The sequence below is a fragment of the Biomphalaria glabrata genome, chromosome 8, assembly GCF_947242115.1.
Source record: "Biomphalaria glabrata chromosome 8, xgBioGlab47.1, whole genome shotgun sequence".
NCBI classification, from domain to species: Eukaryota; Metazoa; Mollusca; class Gastropoda; family Planorbidae; genus Biomphalaria; species Biomphalaria glabrata.
The window spans coordinates 25189231-25212650 of NC_074718.1; the positions used below are offsets into that span (position 1 = coordinate 25189231).

General features: G+C 34.0%; 1 protein-coding gene across 1 annotated transcript; it reads right to left on the minus strand.

Moving 5' to 3' along the window:
* Positions 1–272: 272 nt before the first annotated feature.
* Positions 273–20297, minus strand: LOC106069395 (allene oxide synthase-lipoxygenase protein-like). The gene is made up of 15 exons (XM_056038366.1): positions 19592–20297; positions 18017–18061; positions 16803–16931; positions 14612–14709; positions 11879–12011; positions 11348–11443; positions 11118–11214; positions 10104–10221; positions 9422–9514; positions 9250–9310; positions 8019–8124; positions 7364–7461; positions 7045–7218; positions 6197–6363; positions 273–1196 (listed from the first exon to the last, which is right to left on the minus strand). The coding sequence occupies exons 1-15, from the start codon at positions 20108–20110 to the stop codon at positions 1082–1084; spliced, it is 2049 nt and encodes a 682-aa protein (XP_055894341.1). The 5' UTR covers positions 20111–20297; the 3' UTR covers positions 273–1081.
* Between the last annotated feature and the right edge of the window lie 3123 nt (positions 20298–23420).

Below are 23420 nucleotides of genomic sequence, written 5' to 3' on the forward strand. Positions count from 1 at the left end.
TTGCATTTAATGTTGGTTCTCAAATATAGAATCATAGCTGACTAGAAGATAATTAGAAATTTGTCTTTAAATCAAATGGTGTCTATTCAATTAATAACATAATTTATTTGTTTTATAGGAGATATATTTTATGTTTACAGTTCCATTTATAAACATGCACTACTTTTTCCAAATATAGACAGACTCCATTTGTCAAAGTTTGAAAATAAAAAATAAATAAATTCAACCAAAATCAAAGGTCAATGGGAATTTCTGCAGGTATTTTGTAAATAGTTCAGAAACATTTTGCACACTGTCTTGTGTAAAAATCATCATGGCTGAACTGCTAGAATTAATTTGTGACTATATATACATGTGTATATTTGTACAAAATATACTTGTACAAATTTTCAATTCACAATATAAATATTTTATCTCTAACTATAGATCCAATATTCGAGTCTAGCCTACTGTCTTTTAATGTTAGGTCTGGATTTATATCATCAATTCAGAATCTTCTATACTCGAGTAGATTTATGCATGGGCATAATCTGGAGTATTTGGGGTTTGTTAAACCTAACATTCATTAGTTATTAAGAGCAAAATAATTGCTCTATAATTTGTTCAAAGGAGAAATAGTTCTTTAAAAAAAATAGGTTTTTTTTTTTGGTTTAAACTTTATTACTTGTTTTTGTAAGTCAGACTATTGATGTCATTCACTTAGGCAGGTAGCAATAGCAGCACAACTCATGCACAATTTATCATTTATTACTCATACATACATTTTGTAAATGTCTATGAACATAGATGCAATCTATTACATGATACTCATGAATGAGGTTGCATGAGATCTGGTAGAGCATCAGGCATGAGTAGACATCATATTTAATCATAACAAAAGTAAGTAAATCAGAGCCAACAAAATTTTGAAAATAAAAATCATATCTATTTGAATATGAATTTTAAAAAAATTGAAATCCTATAAGGCATAAGCTATACATTCATCAAAAAAAGGCATTAAACTGTCATGCCCACAAAAGAAAAAAAACTGTAACACTTTTACAAGTTATTTATTCAAAATGTTACCATCAACTTATCTGCCTTAGATGCTGATGCTATTAGGAATGAATTCTGGATCCAAATATTTATATTTAGGGACTCTTTCTTTATTTCTTGCTTTGATGGTCTGACTGATGTCTGCAACATCCTTTTTGAATCTAAAATCAAAGCAAATAATTAGTTTCAAATAATTTCTAGCAATGCTTAAAGAGTTACATGACACTGAGCTAAAACTATTTCATATTTGCACCACATAAGAAACATTTTTCATTGCATAACAAGTAATTACTTGGTACACAATTCTTAGTATACAGGATAGTACTACATATCCCAAATATAGATTAGACTTCATCTAGGTTTTAGAATAAAAAAATTAATTGCAACAAAATCAAAGTAAAAAAATCCTTACTGAGCAAGAGAAATAATAATAATTGAATTTATAGAGCACAGTTAACAAACAAAATGTAGGCTCAATAAAAGACAAATGATTGTTTTAACTTGTAAGGGATAAGTGTGTTTTCCGGTAAATTTTATAATTATTTACAATTAACTAATTTTTAGTTGTGAAAAAAAAATGTAATTATGAAAAAAGTTCACTCTTTAAATTAAAGTTATGTCACAAATTGGAAATTGTCCTAACACAAGTGTGTTAATATTAGAAGATATTACGTCATTGTTTGTTGTTTATGTTTTATGCGAAAGCAAAGAATCGGACGGAAATAAAAAGTTAGTTATATATGTCTACCTTGATCAAGACAGTCTCGTTATTATCATTATTAAATAGTAACGTCTACAGTAATTTATTATTAATCTGTGACTACAGAACATGGTGTCAGATTTGGTTTCAGATCTTGTGTCAGATCTGGTGTTAGATTAGGTGTCAAATCTAGTGTCACATTGCTTTAAAGTGCTGGTAACAGGTAGATTTAGATCTAGTGGTTTCTAAATTGATAAAAGTACATTTTATTTGTGGTGTCGTTAGTTCATGTTGTTAGATCTAGATCTAGACATAGAATCTAGAATCTGTACGAATAATGGAATTATTCGATCCTCCTAAACCATTGCCACTAGACGGTAATCTATCTGAAAGATGGAAAAAATGGAGACAAAGTTTTGAACTGTTTATGGTCGCCACTGAAAAAAATACGAAGCCCGAGCCAGTGAAGAAAGCTTTATTGTTACACCTGATCGGTGAACCCGCTCGAGACATCTACAATACTTTTCAAGTATGTGAAGATGAGACTGTAGACAAAGTAATTGAAAGGTTTCAGAATCATTTTTTGCCTAAGTCCAACACTGTGTATGACAGATTTAAATTCTTTTCAAGAAAGCAGAAAGACGGAGAAACGTTTGAACAGTATTATACTGAGTTAAAGAATTTGGCAAAAGAATGCAAGTTTGACAACCTTCGAGATGAACTCATCAGAGATCGATTGGTATGTGGCATACAGTCGGATCGATTGAGATAGAGACTTCTGAGAGATGTAGACTTAACTTTAGAGAAGGCAGCAAGCATAATTCGTGCTGACGAGCATACCCAGAACCAAATGATAGATATGAAAGGACTACATGTGGATGCTGCTAATAAATTAAAGAAGACAGAAGATAGAAAGCCAGTCAAAACCTCACAGGAAAATATGGCAAAGAATCATGTAACAAGTTTCATTAGAGATTGCAGATCTTGTGGTGGATCTCACAGAAAATACAATTGCCCAGCATTCGGACAGACATGCCGAAAATGTAAAAAGAGAAATCACTTCGCTGTAAAATGTCGTTCGAAACACTTCAAGGCTGTTGATTTACTGGAAGATGAAAGTCAGTCAAGCCAAGTAAATGAGTTGTGGTTTGAGGCAATTGGTACTGACAACAATGTCAAAGTTTGGATGGTTGATGTCAATATTATGGGAAAAATAGTCAAAATGAAGATTGACACAGGAGCACAAGCTAATGTGATATCAGAGTCAACGTGGAACAATTTAGAAAGTGATACTCAGTTAAAGAATTCAAATACTACCCTACGAGCATTGGGGGATGAAGCATTAGAACTGAAGGGAGTTGCATCGGTCACATTTAAAGTCGGTGATGTAGAAGTTAAAGATGATCTGTACGTGATCAAGAAAAGTATAAATCCTATACTAGGTCTGAAGACATCTATTGCTTTAAAACTAATTGAGGCAAAGAGAAATGTCGAAGTACACGATGTCAAGCAACAAAATGAAGTTCCATGAGTGTTGATGAAAAAATATAAGCAAGTAATAGAAGGACTCGGTACATACAAAATGAAGTATCACATTAAACTGACGTCAGATGCAAAACCAGTTATTCAATGTGCGCGCAGAGTTGCACCATCACTCTATGAAGAATTAAAAAGAAAACTCACACAAATGCAACAAGATGGAGTGATCACAGAAGTTGATGAACCAACAGAATGGGTTCATAACTTGGTTATAGCAAAGAAGAAAGATAATTCTTTGAGGTTGTGTTTAGATCCCCGAGAACTGAACAAATATATAATGAGAGAACATTTCACTATACCAACATTTGATCAAATCAATAGTTCATTGGGAGCGGCAAAAGTGTTTAGTATACTTGATCAAAAGGATGCATATTGGCAAGTTGAGTTGGATGAACCAAGCTCTTATTTATGTACATTCAATACTCCGTTTGGAAGATACAGATTCTTGAGAATGCCTTTTGGTATATCCTCAGCTAGTGAAGTATTACAGAAACGTGCTTATCAAGTATTCGGAGACATCCTAGGTGTACATATCATGTCAGATGACATGCTGATTGCAGCAAAAGATGAAAAAGAACATGATCAAATTTTTGAAAATGTTCTGGAGAGAGCTAGAACAATGTAAAGTTCAACAAGAACAAGATACAATATAAACTTTCTGGTGTTAATTATCTCGGAAGACAAATTGGAGCAGATGGTATTCGTCCAGATCCAGCTAAAATCAAAGCAATAATGGAGATGCCAGCACCAACAGATCGAACAGGAATTCAAAGACTGCTAGGGATGTTGAACTTTCTGTCAAGTTTCATTCCAAACATGTCAACAATTACCAGTCCATTGCGTGAATTGCTAAAGAAAGATGTATTGTGGCAGTGGAATGCAGAGCAAGAAAATGCTTTTCAACTAATAAAGAAAACACTTAGTGAAGCTCCAGTTCTGCAATTGTTTAACCCTGAAAAGTCAGTTACTATTCAGTGTGACGCTTCTTCTAAAGGGTTGGGAGCATGTTTAATGCAAGAAGACAAACCAGTTGCGTATACGTCAAGATCATTGACAGAAACAGAGTGCAGATATGCACAAATAGAAAAGGAAATGTTAGCTATAGTGTTTGCAGCTGAACATTTTCACCATTATATTTTTGGAAGAACTGTGACTGTACAATCAGATCACAAACCTTTGCAAACTATTGTGACTAAGCCTTTACACAAGATTTCACCAAGACTTCAGTTGATGATGTTAAGACTGTTGAGATATCAATTAACAGTAACTTACAATCCAGGTTCAAAAATGCAAATAGCTGATACGTTATCGCGTGCGTACATCAATGGTCAAGAACAATCAAATTCAAATGATGACATGGTTATGAGAATTCATAGCGCAACAGCACAGTTTCCGGGAAGTGATCAGAAGATTATTGAAATTAGAAGGAAAACTGAATCTGATGCTAAATTAAAACTTGTAATGAATTATGTCAGAGAAGGTTGGCCAAAGATAAAAACTCAAGTTCATGAAACAGTGAAAGTGTATTGGTCATTTAAAGACAGTATTCATGAAGAGAATGGAATATTGTTTTATGAGAACAGAATTATAATTCCTTCAAGTATGAGAAATGAAATTCTCGACAAGTTGCACATAGGTCATTTTGGTCTTGAGAAAACCAGATCGAAGGCAAAACAGAGTGTGTTTTGGCCAGGATTGTCTAAAGATATTTTTTCGACAATAATGAAATGCGCAACATGTGCAACGTTCAAAAGAAATAATGTGAAGGAAAAATTGCTACCTCATGCTGTACCAGACAGACCATGGAAAAAGGTTGCGACAGATTTGTTTGAATGGCGAAACAATGACTTTTTGCTTGTTGTGGACTATTTCTCCAAATATCCTGAAATAAAACGACTAGAGAACAAAACAGCAGAATGTGTTATCAGGGCAATGAAAGGTATTTTTGCTAGACATGGCATACCAGAAGAAATAGTGAGCGACAATATGCCATTCAATAGCTATCAATGCTTCTGAATGGGGTTTCAAGATAACAACATCAAGTCCCAGATACCCTCAATCAAATGGACAAAGTGAGGTGTATGTTGGTATCGTAAAGCAGATATTCAACAAAGCATACAAAAGTTGGATAGATCCATATCTCGCTATGCTCGAGTATAGAAATACTCCGATAAGCGGACTGCTTTATTCGCCATCACAATTGCTGATGAGTAGAAGACTCAGGGACATCATTCCAACTGATCCCAAACTATTGAAACCATCGGTAGCTGAAAATGCAGAGACATTACTCAACGAACGACAGAGGAAAAGCAAAGTGAGGTACGATGCAAAAGCAAGACTACCTAAAGACTACTCTGTCGGGGAGAAGGTGAGAGTTCGTCTAGGACAAACATGGCAGAAAGCAGTCGTCATTAAGAAACATCCATCACCCAGATCTTACATCATAAAGACAAATGATGGGAAAACATACAGACGAAATCAACGGTTTTTAAACAAGAGCTACGAAGAAGACATCTCTGGGTACTATGACACCGACGAAGACAATGAACAGCAAACTGTTAGAACAAAAGAAACAGACAATTATGAACCAAAATCTAGAGAACTTGCTGTGCCGGTCAAGACAACCAGAAGTGGTCGAGTTGTCAAAATTCCTTGTAAATATAAGTATTAAGAACTTTAAAAGGAAGGATGTGATAATAGCTTCAAAAGGAAGGATGTGTTAATATTAGAAGATATTACGTCATTGTTTGTTGTTTATGTTTTATGCGAAAGCAAAGAATCGGACGGAAATAAAAGTTAGTTATATATGTCTACCTTGATCAAGACAGTCACGTTATTATCATTATTAAATAGTAACGTCTACAGTAATTTATTATTAATCTGTGACTACAGAACAACAAGTGTTATGATATTGACACTTACCCCTCCACTACAGCGAGTGCCTTAGGATCAACAATATACTGGACTTCAAAGTCACCAAGACTCTTTGTTCCTTTAGTGCTCAATATTTTAGTCATAGTCATAATCTCAAGTGTCATCTCTTTGTTGGGCAGAGATTTCAGAATGTCTTCCTCAGAGATAACTGCTTTCTGGAAAATGATTTTGAAACAAAGGAGTAAATTTTAAATAGGAAAATTGATTAATAGACTTTCCTCACATTCTTAACTGCAGAAATGCATTCTCCTGACATCTACATTGCCCTTTTCATCCAGGTAAAAAAATAAAGGTCACATTATATCACATAAAGAAGAAGTGGAATAGGTCAGTTCTGAAATGTGACATTTGATCCACAAATAGCGCAAGAATGTCTATAATAATCTTAAGATCATTAAACAAAGTCTTCTGAGGAGTCTACTTTTTGCTAAGCTATAGGTGTCACCAGAGTGATGACATGACACTAAGAGAAAATTCAACCATCTTAAGTACTCTTACGACCAACCTGACATGAGAATGATGGGAAATCTTGGCAGATATGAAATGTCCTCTTTGAAAGAACCTTTTTAGCCAATCTTATTGCAGATGTCTTTTAAGAAAATGGTATACAAGATACTACTCAGAAGATAAAAAAACATCTCGTAGTTTAATTATTTTAATTTTTTAAACTTTATGTTTTTATAGATTTATAACTACAAATACAGACACAAAGATTTTTTGTTTCTTAAAAAAAAAAAGACTGCCTTAGCACCCCAAAGCAACACTGCCAAAGAAAAATGTTATTCTAGCTACATGGAAAATGAATATGTAAATTTAACTTTAAAAAACAATCTTACAGCATCTGTTGGTGGCTTTCCTAACAGAGTTGCAGGATAGTTTGGAGGAAAAGCATATTCTTCATACTGTGGGAAATTGGTAGCAGCATGTGCAACACTAGAGATGAAGATAATACTTGTCACAATCTGTTGCAGTTGTTCCACATAACTGATAGTTCCATTGCCAGGAATTCCCTGAATAGTTCAGAGTCAATAACATAATTTGCATAACAGAACAATTGAATTCATTTTTTCACAATTATCTCTCATATCTGATTATTATGTATAATACAACCTGATTTATCAATTAAATTACTAAATTAAAAAAATGTTTTTTTACCTTTATTCCCATTCCACCTTGTGCAAAATTTCTTTCTTTTACCAATTCTTGAGCCCAGTTTTGAAGTTCATGATCAGTATTGATCAATTCAGGTGTAGCTTGAATAAAATGACATTAAGTTTTTCTTTAAAGTTTGTGCAGTTATGTATTTGTAAAGATGGCTGTGATTTATAATTTTTTAATGAAATTTTGAAAAATCCAGCAAATTGATCTTTTTTAACTTAAATTTTAATTCTTAAAGTTATAAAACTGTTTTTAGAAAACTGTTCTTAGTTTTTAAGTTTGTTCTCCTAAAACACACTTTCGTTTTTTTTGTCGTTAATTAAATGTAGACTGGATTAATTTGGCCCCCCCCCCCTAAAAAAATTTTAAAAAATGATCTGCGATTCTTTTAATCTTGAAGATAATTTCTTCCTAAATATAAGAAATAATAATAATAATATTTTATTATCTTTGCTGAAATTAGGAAATTAATTAGTGCATTACAATTAACGAACCATTATAATGAGTAAAATGCAGGTCTGTAATTCTGAGAGTTTATGGTAATTTAAAAAAATTTATGTGATATAACAAGTTAAACAGATACCCTAGTTCTAAAAATATCCTCACTGACACTAGGAACAAAACATAATCTCTGTATATAGTGATTACATACTGTAATACAGCTTCAGGTAGTCATGGACATATTTGTTAATAGCATTATATAGCAGAATGGCATCATCTCTGAAGTGGTATCCTGGCAAAACATTGAAGTCATCAAGCTAATGATCAAAGAAAACAGAATACATTACAAAAAATAAAAAGTAATCTACAAAGAACACAATCAATAGAATCATGATGTTTTTAAAAAGTTCCATTTTCTTTTTTTCCCATGAGCATTAAATTTAAGTTCTCCTGAAGGTCCAAGGCTCTGGTGACTCTGGGTTGAAGAGTCTCTGTGACTAATGGCATGGCTGACTTTGGGTAACTGCAAATGGAAGCCCTAGGCCAAGTGAATAAGGTGGCCCCAAATGAAAAAGAAAAATGAAAATCAAGACCAAAAAATATGTAATGAATTCAAAACCTATCTAAATCAACAATTAAGTTAAATTTATATAGTGCCGATAGCATGAATGTGCTTCATGGATGGATCATGATTACCAGACTAGAAATAATGTTTCAACTTTTCACCATAAGGAAGAAACAATGGTCTTCTAACATAGTTAGTCTAACAGGTAGATATGAACTTTCATGAATAAACCTTGAATCATAGAAGAGACTTAGAGCTATGCTAGTAGACATAGAGCCATAGGGTTCTGATCTATGTTTCACAATTTATTCTCTAAAAATTTTTTTCTTTAAGTCCTGTGCGAGGCCCCTACCAATTGGAGGCCCAAGGTATGTGCCTATTTTACCTATACCTAAGGCCGTCCCTGCTAATGGTGTCCTGGAGTGTTATATAGCAAGTGCACCAACTAACTGGAAGGTATGCTCTGGTAGTTAAAGGGTAAGTCAGTGTATGTGTGGGGGTGTTTTATATTTGAGAATTTACAGAGTGAAGTTTTAGATTAACAAAATGTGTATACTAAATTTACACATTTCAGACACAACTGAGGACAAGTAATACTTTATGCTGGGATCTTCAGAGCAGGGGTATAATCACAAGTAAAAATCTCAAGGTTCCTACCAGGACATCAACCTCAGATCCTAAGACCTTTACTTTTTATCAACAGAGAATTAGAGTGTGCATAACCTAAATAAGAAACATGATTTGAAAAAAAAAATAAAAAATCAATCATCTAGAAGTATGCAAAAAATGATTGCAATTGCCATATAAATGGATAGATATCATTATAATGTATAATTATAAGTTTTGTCTCCTTTAGCATGAATAATTTATGACTTACTCCCCTTCTCTTCAGCTCTTCAGGTAGAGTTCCATCAATATCCAGTCTCCAGTCTTTGTATCTGAAATGTGTAAATTTAGTATACACATTTTTGTTAATCTAAAACTTCATTCTGTAAATTCTCAAATAAAATATAAAACACCCCCACACACATATACTCACACTGACTTACCCTTTAACTACCAGAGCATACATTCCTTTGTTGCCATAGTTCATAGTTTTGTCGACCCAGCCACCATCACTGACTAGTTCAGACACAGCAAGGCTGCAACATGCATTGAAAAATCTAGCATTAAAGACAATTTGCTATTCTACTTAGTTGTAACTCTCTAATAGTTATTGTAGGAAATACTTAAATGTAATACTGTCTTTTGATCTAAGTTGTTAATATCTAATTATGGTATAGACATGAGTCTTATCCAATTCAGATAAGACAAGATCCTTTTTTGTGTTTTTATTTATTGAGAAAGGTTTGTCCGGATTCAGGGTTTTGAATGTAAGATTTCATAATGTTTATACCTTTGAAGGGTAGAAATATATGTTATAAATTAAACACTGAATAGGATTTCATTCTGAAACATTTTTGAATATTTAGAGATCGCTACTGTTAATCTTTTTTTTTTTAAAGATGTCTTTTATTCCAGTTTTTGTGCCCCCTTCCCGCGTGGGTTTCACTCTGTGTGATCTGCCCCCTTATACTCTCTAGGGGCACCACTCGAGATTTATAAAGAATGGAGGCTCAACACATATATAATATAGAGAACATAAAAATCAAGCCTTTTTTCCCTCTAAAAAACATAAAATTGTGCCCTCTTCCCCCCTTATAGTTAGGCCCTATATATCTATACACTTACTTGTTGATAGCAACCAAATTTAGAAAGTGTGGTGCTAGGATTTTATAAACTGGATGAGAATGTGACAGATGGCGTTGAGTTGCCAAGGAAAATGATTCAATTAGTAAATGGGTGAAACCTAAAAAAAAAAAAAGAATTTTTTTTTACAATATATTAAGCACAATCTTTTCATCACTTTTTTTTTCCAAATTAAAAAATAAAAATTCATCAGAATCTAATTTCCTTTTATAAAAAGACTTCTGGATGTGCATAATAATTTTGTCAGCTGATGGCTACCAAATTCAAAATCGTTCTCTCAGCAACTTTAGTGCCAGATTTAGAGGTAAATGTTGTCAGGGGGCTTAATGTATGCTATTCTGCCATTATGATGGTTCCCATATCAAAGCTTAATTGCTGTCTTCTCTTGCCATCTAGCAAGGTTTGGTCTTGAAATTATTTCCAAAGGAGTGTCTAAAAATGCAAAAAGATTACAGATCCAGAAATTAAATGTTTGGTAAATGTTTAACATGCTTCAAATGTTCCTTCAATCTACATCCCATTGAGATGACCAAACGACAGTCAAGTTGTCATACTGCACAAACAGTTAGCCATACATGAGCCTATGCAGATTGAGAAGTGTAATTAGTATGTTTACATATAAAATAAGATCATGATCATAAGGAGCACCAATGTTTTTGTAAGTAAGGAAACATGAGAGAAACAAAACAACATACTCTTAACTTTAAAATATAAAGAAATATACCACAAAAATATGTCATTATTGTCAAGACAACATGTAGGACTGTTATTCCATAATAAATGATAATTTATGACAGATTGTACTGCCTTTATATATAAAAAAAAACCGACAAATATTTATAAACAATACCTCTCTTTTTTTTTCCTTTTAACTTTACATCTTTACTCACAGGTATACAAATAAATAGATTTTTTTAAAATAGAAAACAAAAAAAAATATTTTTTATTACTATGAAGAATGACCTGACCACAAAGCAAACTGGTTACAACACTGACCTAGATGTGTTAAGGCTTGATGGTGAGCACTATCTGCATTGTTGTACCACATCTTGACCAATGCCCATGTTAAAGAGGGACATAAAGGAGTGAAAATCTAAGGATGAAACATGTCAATGATTTATTCATCTTATTCACATGGTTTAATGTTCCACTACCAAATTAAGAAATAGCAATTACTGATTAATTTTTTAAAAACTTGATATTTCATAAATATTTGAAGATCTTACTGGATTTTCTTTCCCTGGTTTCTGAAAAAGTTGAATTGCAATAGGTCTAAGTTGCCCTGACATGTCCTCAAAAAAGAGAGCTATTGGTGAACATAGCTGTATGATTTTATTTGAAGAAAAAATGCATATATATATCAATTATGTGTTATTATTAGCTGATTTAATATGAATATTTGATGTGGTAAAGTAGAATAATAAATTGATATTTAAATTATTGTTCAATAAATAATAATAAAAATAATAAATCTCTATTATCTTTAAGGAAATTCATCTTACAATTGCGCATTACACATAACCTACAGATCTACAGTTGACAGTAGACACAATATATAAATAAATTGACTCCAAATCTGACCAACAATATTTTTTTTTTTAAATTAAGAGGGTTCAGTCCATAATAATTAAGAACATTGGCTACACATTTTAAAAGTTACACTTGAGGGGTAAATAAATTAGACTAAGGAACAGACAGAAGATCTCATTAATCATTATTCCAATTTGTAGACATGTCCGAAGATAAATTGTATTTACCACTCGACCCTGTTTAACTGGTAAATCTTCTAGAATCTGTAAATCACAAATAAACAGCCTCTTTTGATGTATGGCTTCTTTTAATGTCAGTCCGCCTAGCAGGGGTTGTACTAGATCATCAGTCACTGGCAATCTTTCAAAAGAAAATAAACATAAACAAAACTGATGTAGATTTATAAATGCTGATGGCAATGTTATTGCCAAATTCTAGTTTAGAATACATGCAGGAACTATGTAATCAGATTACTACACTTAAAGAGACAAATAAAAATGCAGTTTTTTGGATTATGGACGATTTCAACCTACCTGATATAAATTGGAAAACACTAACCATAGATAAACACCAAAACCTTAAGGACATAAATGGGCTTTTCATAGAAACTTTACACAACCTTAGTTTAGATCAAATCATTAAAAAGCCAACTAGATTAAATAACACATTAGATCTCTTCTTAACCAACAGACCTGGATTAGTAGTTGATTATGTTATTATCCCTGTCTATCAGACCATGAGATCATAAAAATACACAGTCAGATAAAAGCAGTAGCCAATACAAAACCCAAAAGAAAAATCTTACTCTGGAATAAATGTAACCTAACACAACTAAACCAAGCTGCATTAAACTTTCAACAAACATTCTTATTAGAAAAAGACATTAACCAAACAGTCGATGACCTCTGGAGTTTTATTAAAAACCATCTTAAAAGCATTATAGAAAATCATATACCAACTAAATACATATCAAACAAAATAAATAAATGCTGGTTTAATAATAGACTAAAGAAGCTTTGTAAACAGAAGGAAAACCTATATAGAAAATTTAAAGAAACTAATGCAGAAAGAGTTTACAAAAAGTATATAAAAATTAAACACTTAACCCAAAAAGTAAGCAGACAGCTGCAGAGTGAATACATAAACAATATAATATCTAAAGATAACAACAAAAACCTATGGTCATACATTAAGTCTAAGAAAATGGAAACAACAGGCATATCGCCATTAAAAGATGAACATAACATAATACATAATGATAATGAAACTAAAGCAAACATCCTAAACAAATACTTTGCATCAGCATTCTCAGCTCCAGGAGACAAAGACATATTACTGAATTTGAACCAAGTAGACAACATAGAAGATATAGTAGTACAAGAAAATGGAATTCAAAAACTATTAGCCAACACCAAACCAAATAAAGCGTCTGGACCTGATGGTATTCCAGCTAGATTACTCAAAGAACTAAGCAATGAGCTAGCCCCAGTGTTCAAAATACTCTTTCAGGCTTCACTTAACCAGGGCAGAGTACCAAAGGACTGGAAAGAAGCTAATGTCACCCCCCTATTTAAAAAAGGAGAAAAATCTGACCCAGGAAACTACAGACCAGTATCACTTACCAGCATCACATGTAAAATCCTAGAACACATAATATGTAGCAACATCATAAACCACTTAGACAAACATAATGTCCTCACATTGATCATGTGAAACACAACTAATAGGACTAATTGATGATTTTTCAAAAGGTTTAGATAATAGTGAACAAATAGATGCTATCTTACTAGATTTTTCTAAGGCTTTTGACAAAGTTCACCACCATAGTTTGCTTAAAAAATTAATATATTTCGGCATTAATGGTCCACTGCATCAGTGGATTAAAGATTTTCTGATAGGGAGTGAACAAACTGTAATAATAAATGGCTCTAAATCAACACCGATAACAGTAAACTCAGGTGTAGGCTACCTCAAGGAACAGTCTTGGGTCCACTACTATTTTTAATTTACATAAATGATTTACCAAATTGCATTACTTCAGGAACAAAAGTCAGATTATTTGCAGACGATTGCATAATATATAGAACAATAAAAACAACACAAGACACAGATATTTTACAAAGAGAATTAGATGAATTACAGAAATGGGAATCAAACTGGAGCATGTCTTTCCACCCAGAAAAATGTCAGTTGTTAAGAGTAACAAAAAAACTAAAACAATTAATTCCACTTATCTTATTCATGGCAAACCAGTAACACAGACTAAAAACGCAAAATACCTAGGTGTTATAATAAATGAAAAACTGTCATGGAATCCACGTATTGATGAAACTACAAAAAAATCAAACAAAGCATTAGGATTTATTAAAAGAAATTTCTCTAAATCAAATAAGAACATAAAACTAAAATGTTATTTAACCTTGGTTAGGCCAATAATAGAATATGCATCCTCCGTTTGGGACCCCTCAACTCAAGAAAACATTAAGAAACTGGAACAGACACAAAATAGAGCAGTGAGATTCATAACAAACGAATATTCACATTTGACTAGAGTAACACCTTTAGTAAAATCACTAAATTTAGAAAGCCTTCAGGACAGAAGGCTCAAAAGTAAAGTAGCAATCATACATAAAACACTGAAGCATAATCTTCAAATACAAAAACAAAATTTAATAAAATACTCAGTTAGACACAAAGATAAAGGCACATTCCTCGTCCCATATGCTAGGACAAATTTGTACAAATACTCCTTCTTCCCTAGTGCTATTAGAGCATGGAATGGTTTGCCTGAGCTAGCCAGGAAAACTAGTGACTTGGCAGAATTTAAGTCATTGGTTAATATGCATGACGCGTAGGACGTAATCATCTTCTTTTTTGAAGTAACGTCTGTATTATATAAGATAAGATAATGTTTGTTGCTTAGAAACTACAAAGTATATCCAATAATCCAGGAGACTTACTTGTCGGGAATATGTGTCACTAATCTTATGACGGAATGATTCACGCTAGCCAGTCTCTGCCTTGCAAACGAAAGATCGTCAGTCCAAAATGAAGCCCTCTAAAAGTAAAATGACAAAGAAACAAGCAAAATCTGAAAAGTCCTCTTTAAAAAAACAAAAAAAATATAAACTTATTTAAGGGGAAGAACCCAGCACTTATAACTATATCTCTCTATAATGTAAATGTTATTTCCCTTATTCAATATTAACCGAAATAGTTAATTAACAATGATTAAATGATTATATAATTGGTTGATTTTTTTTATTCATATATTGTCAACGACTCTACGCCAATGAATAATTGTGCAGAGTTTCAGCTTGATCCGAGATTGGCGGGAGAAATAGCGTATACAAACTTTTTACCAGACAGATCCGTCCCGCTTCTATCTTCTGCTATCTTCTGCAGAGGATTAGGTCTAAGAGGAGTCTTGATGCATGGGGCCTAATTGCAAACACTTTATCTGACTCTTTATTAAACGAAGTAAATTTCATTCTTATATGTAGGCTATATGAAATAAGATATGATCAATAAACAAGTGACTTTGAAAGTTAGCGTTAACTCTTTGGTGTCGCCTCCTGTGGGTCATTAAGTCTTTGTTACAAACAAGGGCGCCATCAGGATTTTTTGCAGGAGGCTGCAAGTTGCATTAGTTCCTGATAAGCCTAGGCTGGTTTTGTCTGGTGTAATGCACACTTTTAAAGACAAATTTCCATCTCGATAATAAATATTATTATTAATATTGGTATTAGTCTAATACAATAGCTTATCCTTACAACTGTACTTCAGTGGAAGCACTACAGTTGCTGTCGTGCGCATCTAGAGTTGCTTCTTGGGTAATGTTTCCTAATTGTTTTTGCTTATTCCGGTTATCTATGTAGTTCAGTTTTCAATATCTCTTGAAGACTGTACTTGCCTTCGCAAGATCCAGGTAGGGGGAGCGGGGAGATGTAGTGCGCATCTAGAGTTGCTTCTTGTGTGATGTTTTCTTGTATGCACCACAATGGTAAGCGCGCTAGTTCCTAAGGACGCGCCAGGTTGATGTTATTGCTTCATTGCTTCTGTTATGTTTTTGCTGATGGCGGATCTTTTTCTGGAGCTTTCTTTTGTTGTTTTCTTCCCTAGCATTGGGTAAGTTAGTTTATTTTGTTTTACTCTTCTCGTTGTAGTTTTAAAATCGTTAGTAATATAATCTTGAGAATGGCGGTCTCATGGAATGCATATTTTTCTTGTTTAGGGACGCAGGCTTGGGACTCTGTTGTAGTCAAGCCTGATTGTTATGGTTTGGTCCTTATATCCATGGCGTTGGGCTGTGGGCTTCTCGAGCCCTGATCGAATTGTGGCACTGAGCTTAAGGTGTGCTATATCGCATTTGAATAATATGTATAACTTGTATTTGCTCTTGTAAATACTATTAATATTTTTTCATAATTTTTGCCTCATCATATCATTACTCCATTCAACCTTTGATTTGTTATATGCAATCTCGTTATTGAACAGTATACGTTACTCTTTGTATTGTTCGTTCTTTTGGTAATTATTTCATAACTTGATTGCTAGACTGTTAGGGTTGTCCAGGCAGACAAGCCACAACTAAAGTACAACCCCGACAGGAAGTTAATAATCAGGTGGGGAACCCGGCATAGCAAGTCATACCCTAGACCTGTAAACCCACCTGACAGTTGCTACCTAGAAGAAGTTAATGGATTTGAAGGTGTAAAAAAATGACTAGAATTCGTCTACTCAGAATCCAAAGGGGTGCGCCCTAGAGCCATCATTGCAACGACTCAGCCTACTATAGAGATCCTCAGCCACCAACAAGCCTCGAGCCTTAGAACTTGAACTCTACCATTTGGCATCCTGTTCTTATCACACGTCACTCGTCGCCTTTGACTTGGAATATAATGTTTGTAACAAAATCTTTCTCCATAATTCACTCATGACTGACATACCCACCACCCAATGACTTATCCATGACTCACATTTGGCCTACATAGGACTCACACGTGACCTACATATGACTTACACATGACCTATTTACATACGATTTACATACGGCTCACACATAACATGCACATGACTCATACATAACCTATATAACTTACAAATGACCATATAGCTTACTAACTACTTCTCAATGACTCAGTCACTCACCTCAGGTTTAGGGAACGCTGGGGGAGCATAGATTGTGGCTATGTCTCCAATGCTCTTCCAGTCACCAGATGTGAAATTGACAATTTTGCTGGAGACTTTAAGACCAAGTGTCAAAGCTGCCAAGCTAAACTGTAACATAAACATTGAGAACAAAGATGAATAAATCAGGCCTCAGTTTAAATCCACATATCTATGTAAAATTTCATTTCCATTTTAGGGTCTTTAATTGCGATGATTAAATTCTTAAGTATAAATAAACAGAAGGTTATTGCATGTTAATATTTGATTAGTAAAAAAAAAAAAAAGTGAGGCATTTGTTTGATATTTCAAGATTAGACAGAAACTAAAGTTGACACCAATGTGAACCTCTTCAATGTTAGAATGATATGCTCAATGAAAATGGAACAAGCAAAGTGAAAAAAAAAAAGTACTTCGAACAAAAAAAATTAAGGAAAAGAACCACAAAAAATCACAGCTACAGGTCTGTTTACTGCAAGGTTCTCTATACTGCAAGGTTTAACTCCCTTTACTTATATAAAATAAAATTAATTAATTAATTACCACGAATTGATCAGCTAGTTTTCCGTTTCCATTATACATCCTAATGGTGTATATACTTCAACATATTTTTGTTGAAGGGAAATCATTAGTCAAAACGGTGACTTAGGCAACATTACACATTTTTTCTTTACAATTGATTAATATACATACAGTCCTTGGTAATAGACTTATATCAATACACAGTTGTAAATATAATCTTGACATTAACAATAATTATTTAATTTTACTCTAGCTATCTTTCAATTTTATAGTCTAATTCTCATACAGAGGGTAATCTCCCTTTAGCTTACCGACTTTTTACTATATGTTCTATATATAAAAAAAAACAACACTCAATTAATTAATTACAACTTATCAATAAAATAATTGGTCAATTTTTTTCGATTAAATCGTGTTTTGTTAGAGGCAATGAATTATTGTGCAAACTTTCATCTTGATCTCAAATAAGAAGCGCGAGAAGTTACGTGTACAAAATATATACCAGACAGACAGAGTGTCTTACTATAATCTTAGTAAAAAGGTATATATGGTCAATTAAAAATAGTCATAAGAAATTCTTTAAAAAGATTCGTGCATACGAACATAATTTTGTTATCTAAATTGTTGAAATCAATATTTGCTTTAAAAAAAATCTACAAAGACTCTGCACTGACTTTGTCATTGAAGGAAAACTGTTCATCAAGAGGCAACTCTTTCACCTTAAAAAAAAAAAGAACAAAAAATATTATGAATGTTTTTACAAAAAATAAAATGTGGATTAGGATTATAAATAAAAAAAAGATATTCTGATGAATTTTAAAAATACGATAAAACCAATGAGTTAACTCAGAGGAGACTAGGACAAACACGGCAGCGCGCGTAGTCTTAGAAAATTTCCCTAAGTTGTATTCCTGTTTTCCCTAAATTTCATTCCCTCGACTATTGTATCAAGTATGTCTTGACAGTACAATAGTAATATCCAAAGTTACCCCGGATCATAATTGGCCCGTAACGTGCAACTATCCGGCCCCCTCGAAACTTCGGCCATAGCGCACAATGAAGTAGAGGCGGATGTTGGATTTCTATAGATTGAGTTATACATTTTTTTTTCTGCATAATGCAGCCCATGACACTATGTAGAAAGGTTAATTACGGCCCCCGGGTGGAAAAAAAAAGTTTGGGCGTCGCTTGAATTACATTTTTTTTTTACTCTCCTTGAACGTTTCGATTATGTGCATTGCCATGTTAAATACTGATTCGCCATTTCAGTCTAGTCTATGAACTACTGATCTGGATACTTTCAATGAGCTAGCAGTGGGATCTATCTAGGACACCTAAGATTCAGGCTTGCTAAGTATTGACTTAACGCTGGGGCTCGTTGGGATTATTTGTTTTTTTTTTTAAATCTTTTTCTGCTAGTCATTAAAAACTATAGGAGAGGCTTATATATAATTGTATTGCCAGGGTTGTCGTGAGGAATTCTTTTACTTTTTCTTCGGTGTGGGAGTTCCCGTTCCTTTTTTTTGTTCTTTCTAATATCTAGTTTTCCTTTCTGTTTATTTTCAGTCTCCGACGGAAGACGGGGCATGGCAGCGGGCAACCTGGGATCATCGAGACGACCGAACGACATTCCAGTGCTCGACCAGGCAGCCATCCGTCTCCACATTGGTACAATAGCTCTAATGCGTTGGTGTTCAACCTACGACCATTGGGACATGACATAAAGCCATGCTATCCGGTCCCTAGAAGCTCGGTTCCATTGGATTCTTTTGCTTTAGTGCGGCCCGAAACACACACGTCACAAATTTTAACGCCCCTCCGGGCCCTCCACCCTCTATGAAGAAAAAATATTGGATTCAATCGCTCCCAAAGAGTTGCAAGACTTCTGTGTTAATTTATGTAAATAAAACTTATCTAGGTTTTTAAACACGGAAGAAACATAGCTGCACAGTTCTAATGCGTTAATGAACGAAGGTAAGGTCAATGCCGTGAAGACGATTTTAATACGGGATTGTCTGAAATCCAATAATGGATGCATGAGTTTCACATTTAAGCCTCACTCTCTATTAATGAGTATACTCTGGCCTTCAAAACGAGTGATTGAATATATTTGACAATGGAAGTATAGCGTCAGCAGCTTTCTAATAGCGATATTCTTTCTACTTTCACCCTTCCACTCTTCCCCAGACTTATTAAACATGGTGAGAAATGCAAATGCACAATAAAAAAAATTAAAGAAAACACTTCACCTGAATAGGACAGTTTGGAAACTCTTTGGGAAACTTCTGATCCAGAACATAGTTTTTCTTTTTCTCTTCGAGAAAGTATTTTCGCGGTTCTTTCAAATCCTCGTGCTCCTGCTGGGGGAGGGACGTATCCAAGTGTTTGATCTTGTAATGGTAGTTGGCCTTGACCCAGCGGTACACCGGGAAAACAAAGAGACTTTTGGTTGCTTTGTTTTGGACTTCTATTTTGTCCACGTACCAGTCGCTGCTAGAGCCGTGGTCATCCCTCCAAAACTCGACTCTGGCAATCTGTCCATCCTTCTTCAAGTCGCTGGTTTGAGACTTGCTAATTTGGAAAACGTCATTGGAGCCACGTTCGAAATTGTTTTTTAGCGTCTGGTCCAACTTGATGGCGGAAGTGGATTTCCCAGTCTCATCGTAGAGGACGATCCATACATTGGCGTTAGTGCCAGCCCCAACAGTGTCTCCAGTTTTTATTTCTATAATATAGTCACTTTCGACAAGACCAAAGAAAGAAAACATTTTTACTAAAATCACTTTTTTTTTGGCTTTATCTGTCACAGAAATATTTGCAAAAAGTGGAAGTCGTGTTAGATTGCTCTAAAATCAAAAGTTTCAGCACGAAGTCAGCCCTGCATACCGTATCCAGCCGCATGCCTTTTTATTTCAGTTCTTGTCCCGGATTTGACAATAATCACATCCTACGTATGCCTGGCTCATGTCACATGATACGCGGAGCTAGTATACAAATTTAATACCTATCCCAGTAGACTATTAATACAACTTAAAAAAAACAATAAAACTTTTTTGGTTACACCTGAGTGAATCTTTTCCTACAAAAAGTGTTCATTTATTATTCAAGGTTATCAAGGGCTAAAGCAAGATCATCAGATCGTAAACTATGAATGGTGGGAAGGTATAGCTAGAAGACGCCTACCCGAGCCTAAAAGATATTCGGTTAACATATCACATAATATAAAATCTCAGTTTTGCCTTATACTCATTAAGTGTTTGACCTTCGCTCCTACTATAAGGATTTTCATACTAAAGTTAGGCCTAATGACAGCAATCTTCTTTTTGTCTACATTGTTTTATTCTTAGGGTCCGGTACACATTCTTTAAAGCAGTGTTGCGCAAACTTTTTCCTTAACGAAACATTTCGCACATTGATTGTTTTTTCTAAATAAAGCAGTAAAATTATAACAATATATATATATATATATATATATATATATATATATATATATATATATATATATATATATATATATATATATATCATGGGCGTAGCCAGGGTGGGGGGTTGGGGTTCAAACCCCCACCCCAAAATGAAATCCCCCCCGCAGGGGGGGGGGTCGGAGTTTAGTGACTGATCTTTTGCTTTAATTTTGTTTATTTTAGGTGAAATTTTAATACTAAACCATCACTTGCCCTAGCACAGCCAAGGGGATTTGAGTTTAAACCCCCCTACCCCCTATCAGGGGGTTTAGAAACCCCTACCAAGTGGTTTTGAGTTTGAAACCCCATACCAGAGGGTTTTGAGTTCAAAACCCCTTACCTGGGGGTTTTGAGTTTGAAAACCACTACCAGAGGGTTTTGAGTTTAAAACCCCTTACCTGGGGGTTTTGAGTTTGAAACCCCATACCAGAGGGTTTTGAGTTTAAAACCCCTTACCTGGGGGTTTTGAGTTTGAAAACCACTACCAGGGGGTTTTAAGTTTAAAACCCCCTACCAGGGGTTTTGAGTTTAAAACCCCCTACAAGGGGTTTTGAGATTGAAACCCCCTACCAGGGGGTTTTGCATGTAATCCCCCTCTTCTATAAAACCAAAAAAAAAATGCAGACGAAAATCCCAAAATTCCAAGAGTATACCTAAGGAAGATTTAGATTTTAAACCCCTCTCCAAAATTTACGATAAACCCCTCTTCAAGTCAAATTCAAGCGCACTTGGCCTCTCGACCACGCTTACCACTAATTAATTATATATACACACACATCCATCCATACAAACATATATATATTTTTTTTTTCGGGGGGGGGGGTGGAGAAAAAATCCCCGGTGTCAAGCCAGTTTCTAGACTTTGACTTTGCTGCAACACAAGAAAATCGTTGCTTCTAACCACTAGGTTACAGGAAACTAAAATAACGAGACGCTTGTTTTGAAATATTGTGTCACTTTTCCGAAAGACTTGATTAGAAATCATTGAATGGTTGTATCTTTGTGTGCAATTAGAGTCAGTATCTAGGTCAGTTCTTAGGAATGTTCTAAATTTTTGTTTGTATCCAAGAATCTTTTTTTCCAACATTTGTTCAAGTGTAGGCCTTCTAGTTGAATAACCAGTAGTTCGTGGAACACATAGTCAGGTCTCGCGGAACACCTAGTCAGGTCTCGCGGAACACCACGGTTTGGGAAGCACTGCTTTAAAGCAAAAAAAAACAAAAGAGAATAAGAAGAGGAAGCTATATGGCGAGACAGACAGGTGGGCGATAGAACCCATCCTTGAGGAAAACATAAAAAGCTGCAAAGAAGAAGATGTAAGTGACATAGGCGTAGCCAGGGGGAGTTTGGGGGTTCAACCCCTCCCTTTCTAACCTGAAATGAAATCCCTTCCCGCAGGGGGGGGGGTGATCGGAATTTAGTGACTGGTGTTTTGCTTTGATTTTGTTTATTTTAGGTGAGATTTTAATACTATGTGAGCTTGCGCTCCCTGAGCTAGTTTTATATGTATTTTTGTTGTATAGGTTAGATCTATTTTTATATATTTTATTTTTATAGGTTAGTGTCAGATTTTATAATAGTACTTCCGCATATTTATATAGGTTAGTGCGGGATAGTATAAAAGCATAGACATAAATAAATATATACTGGAAGTAGGAAGTTATTTTTATTTGGGGGAAGTCAAATATGTTTTATGTGCTCTATCTATGTGAAAAAAAAATGGCGGCAATTGAGCTATAAATTCTTGGACTAACATTTCAGCCAATTTATAATTATGATCTTTAGTTTTGAAAAGTACAAAACTGCCATTTTCCCAATATTTTGCCTTTGTTTCATAATCATAGACATAGGCAAATATATAATATAGGTTTGTGGTGTGGATCTATGTTTGTTGACACGGCTTCTTTATTAATGAATGGTGGTCGTCTTATCGATTCAAATTGTTAGAACTAGTTTTTAGTCAAAAAAGAAAAAATTAGCAGAACGTGCTCTAATGTTCGTAGTACGATAGGCCAAAGATAAATTCTAAAGGTTGAAAAAAAATTGAATATTATACACATTAACTTTCAGTTTCAGTAAGTCAGAATAATTCAGTGTCACTGACACTGTGACTGTCACTAATTTAATATTGATTATTGATAGATCTAAATCTAATAAATATGACTAATATTTGTATTAACTAGATAGGTCTAATACTTTTCATACTTTTTACTACTAACTATTAAACTAGTCAGTCTATCATCTATGCATGCAGACTATAGTCTAGATCTAGTATAAGTATAGATTATAGATCTAGTGACAATCTTGAATCTAGTCCTAAACTATTTATATACTAACTATATAGACTATAGACTAGACAGATTACAATTATAGTTTAAAATATAGTATAGTAGTATAGTACTAGTAGTAAGTAGTATTTTTTTTACTATAGTATCTATATAGACTAGATCTAAATCTAGTATTTAAAACTATTTATAATTAGGCACGATTGGAGATATAATAATACAGAAGGGGTTCTATCAATTATATAGGTTATGGCTGAAAAAAAAACAACTATAAATACTTTTAATTTTACACTGCTCATAACTGCTGTATAACTCATACAAACTTATCT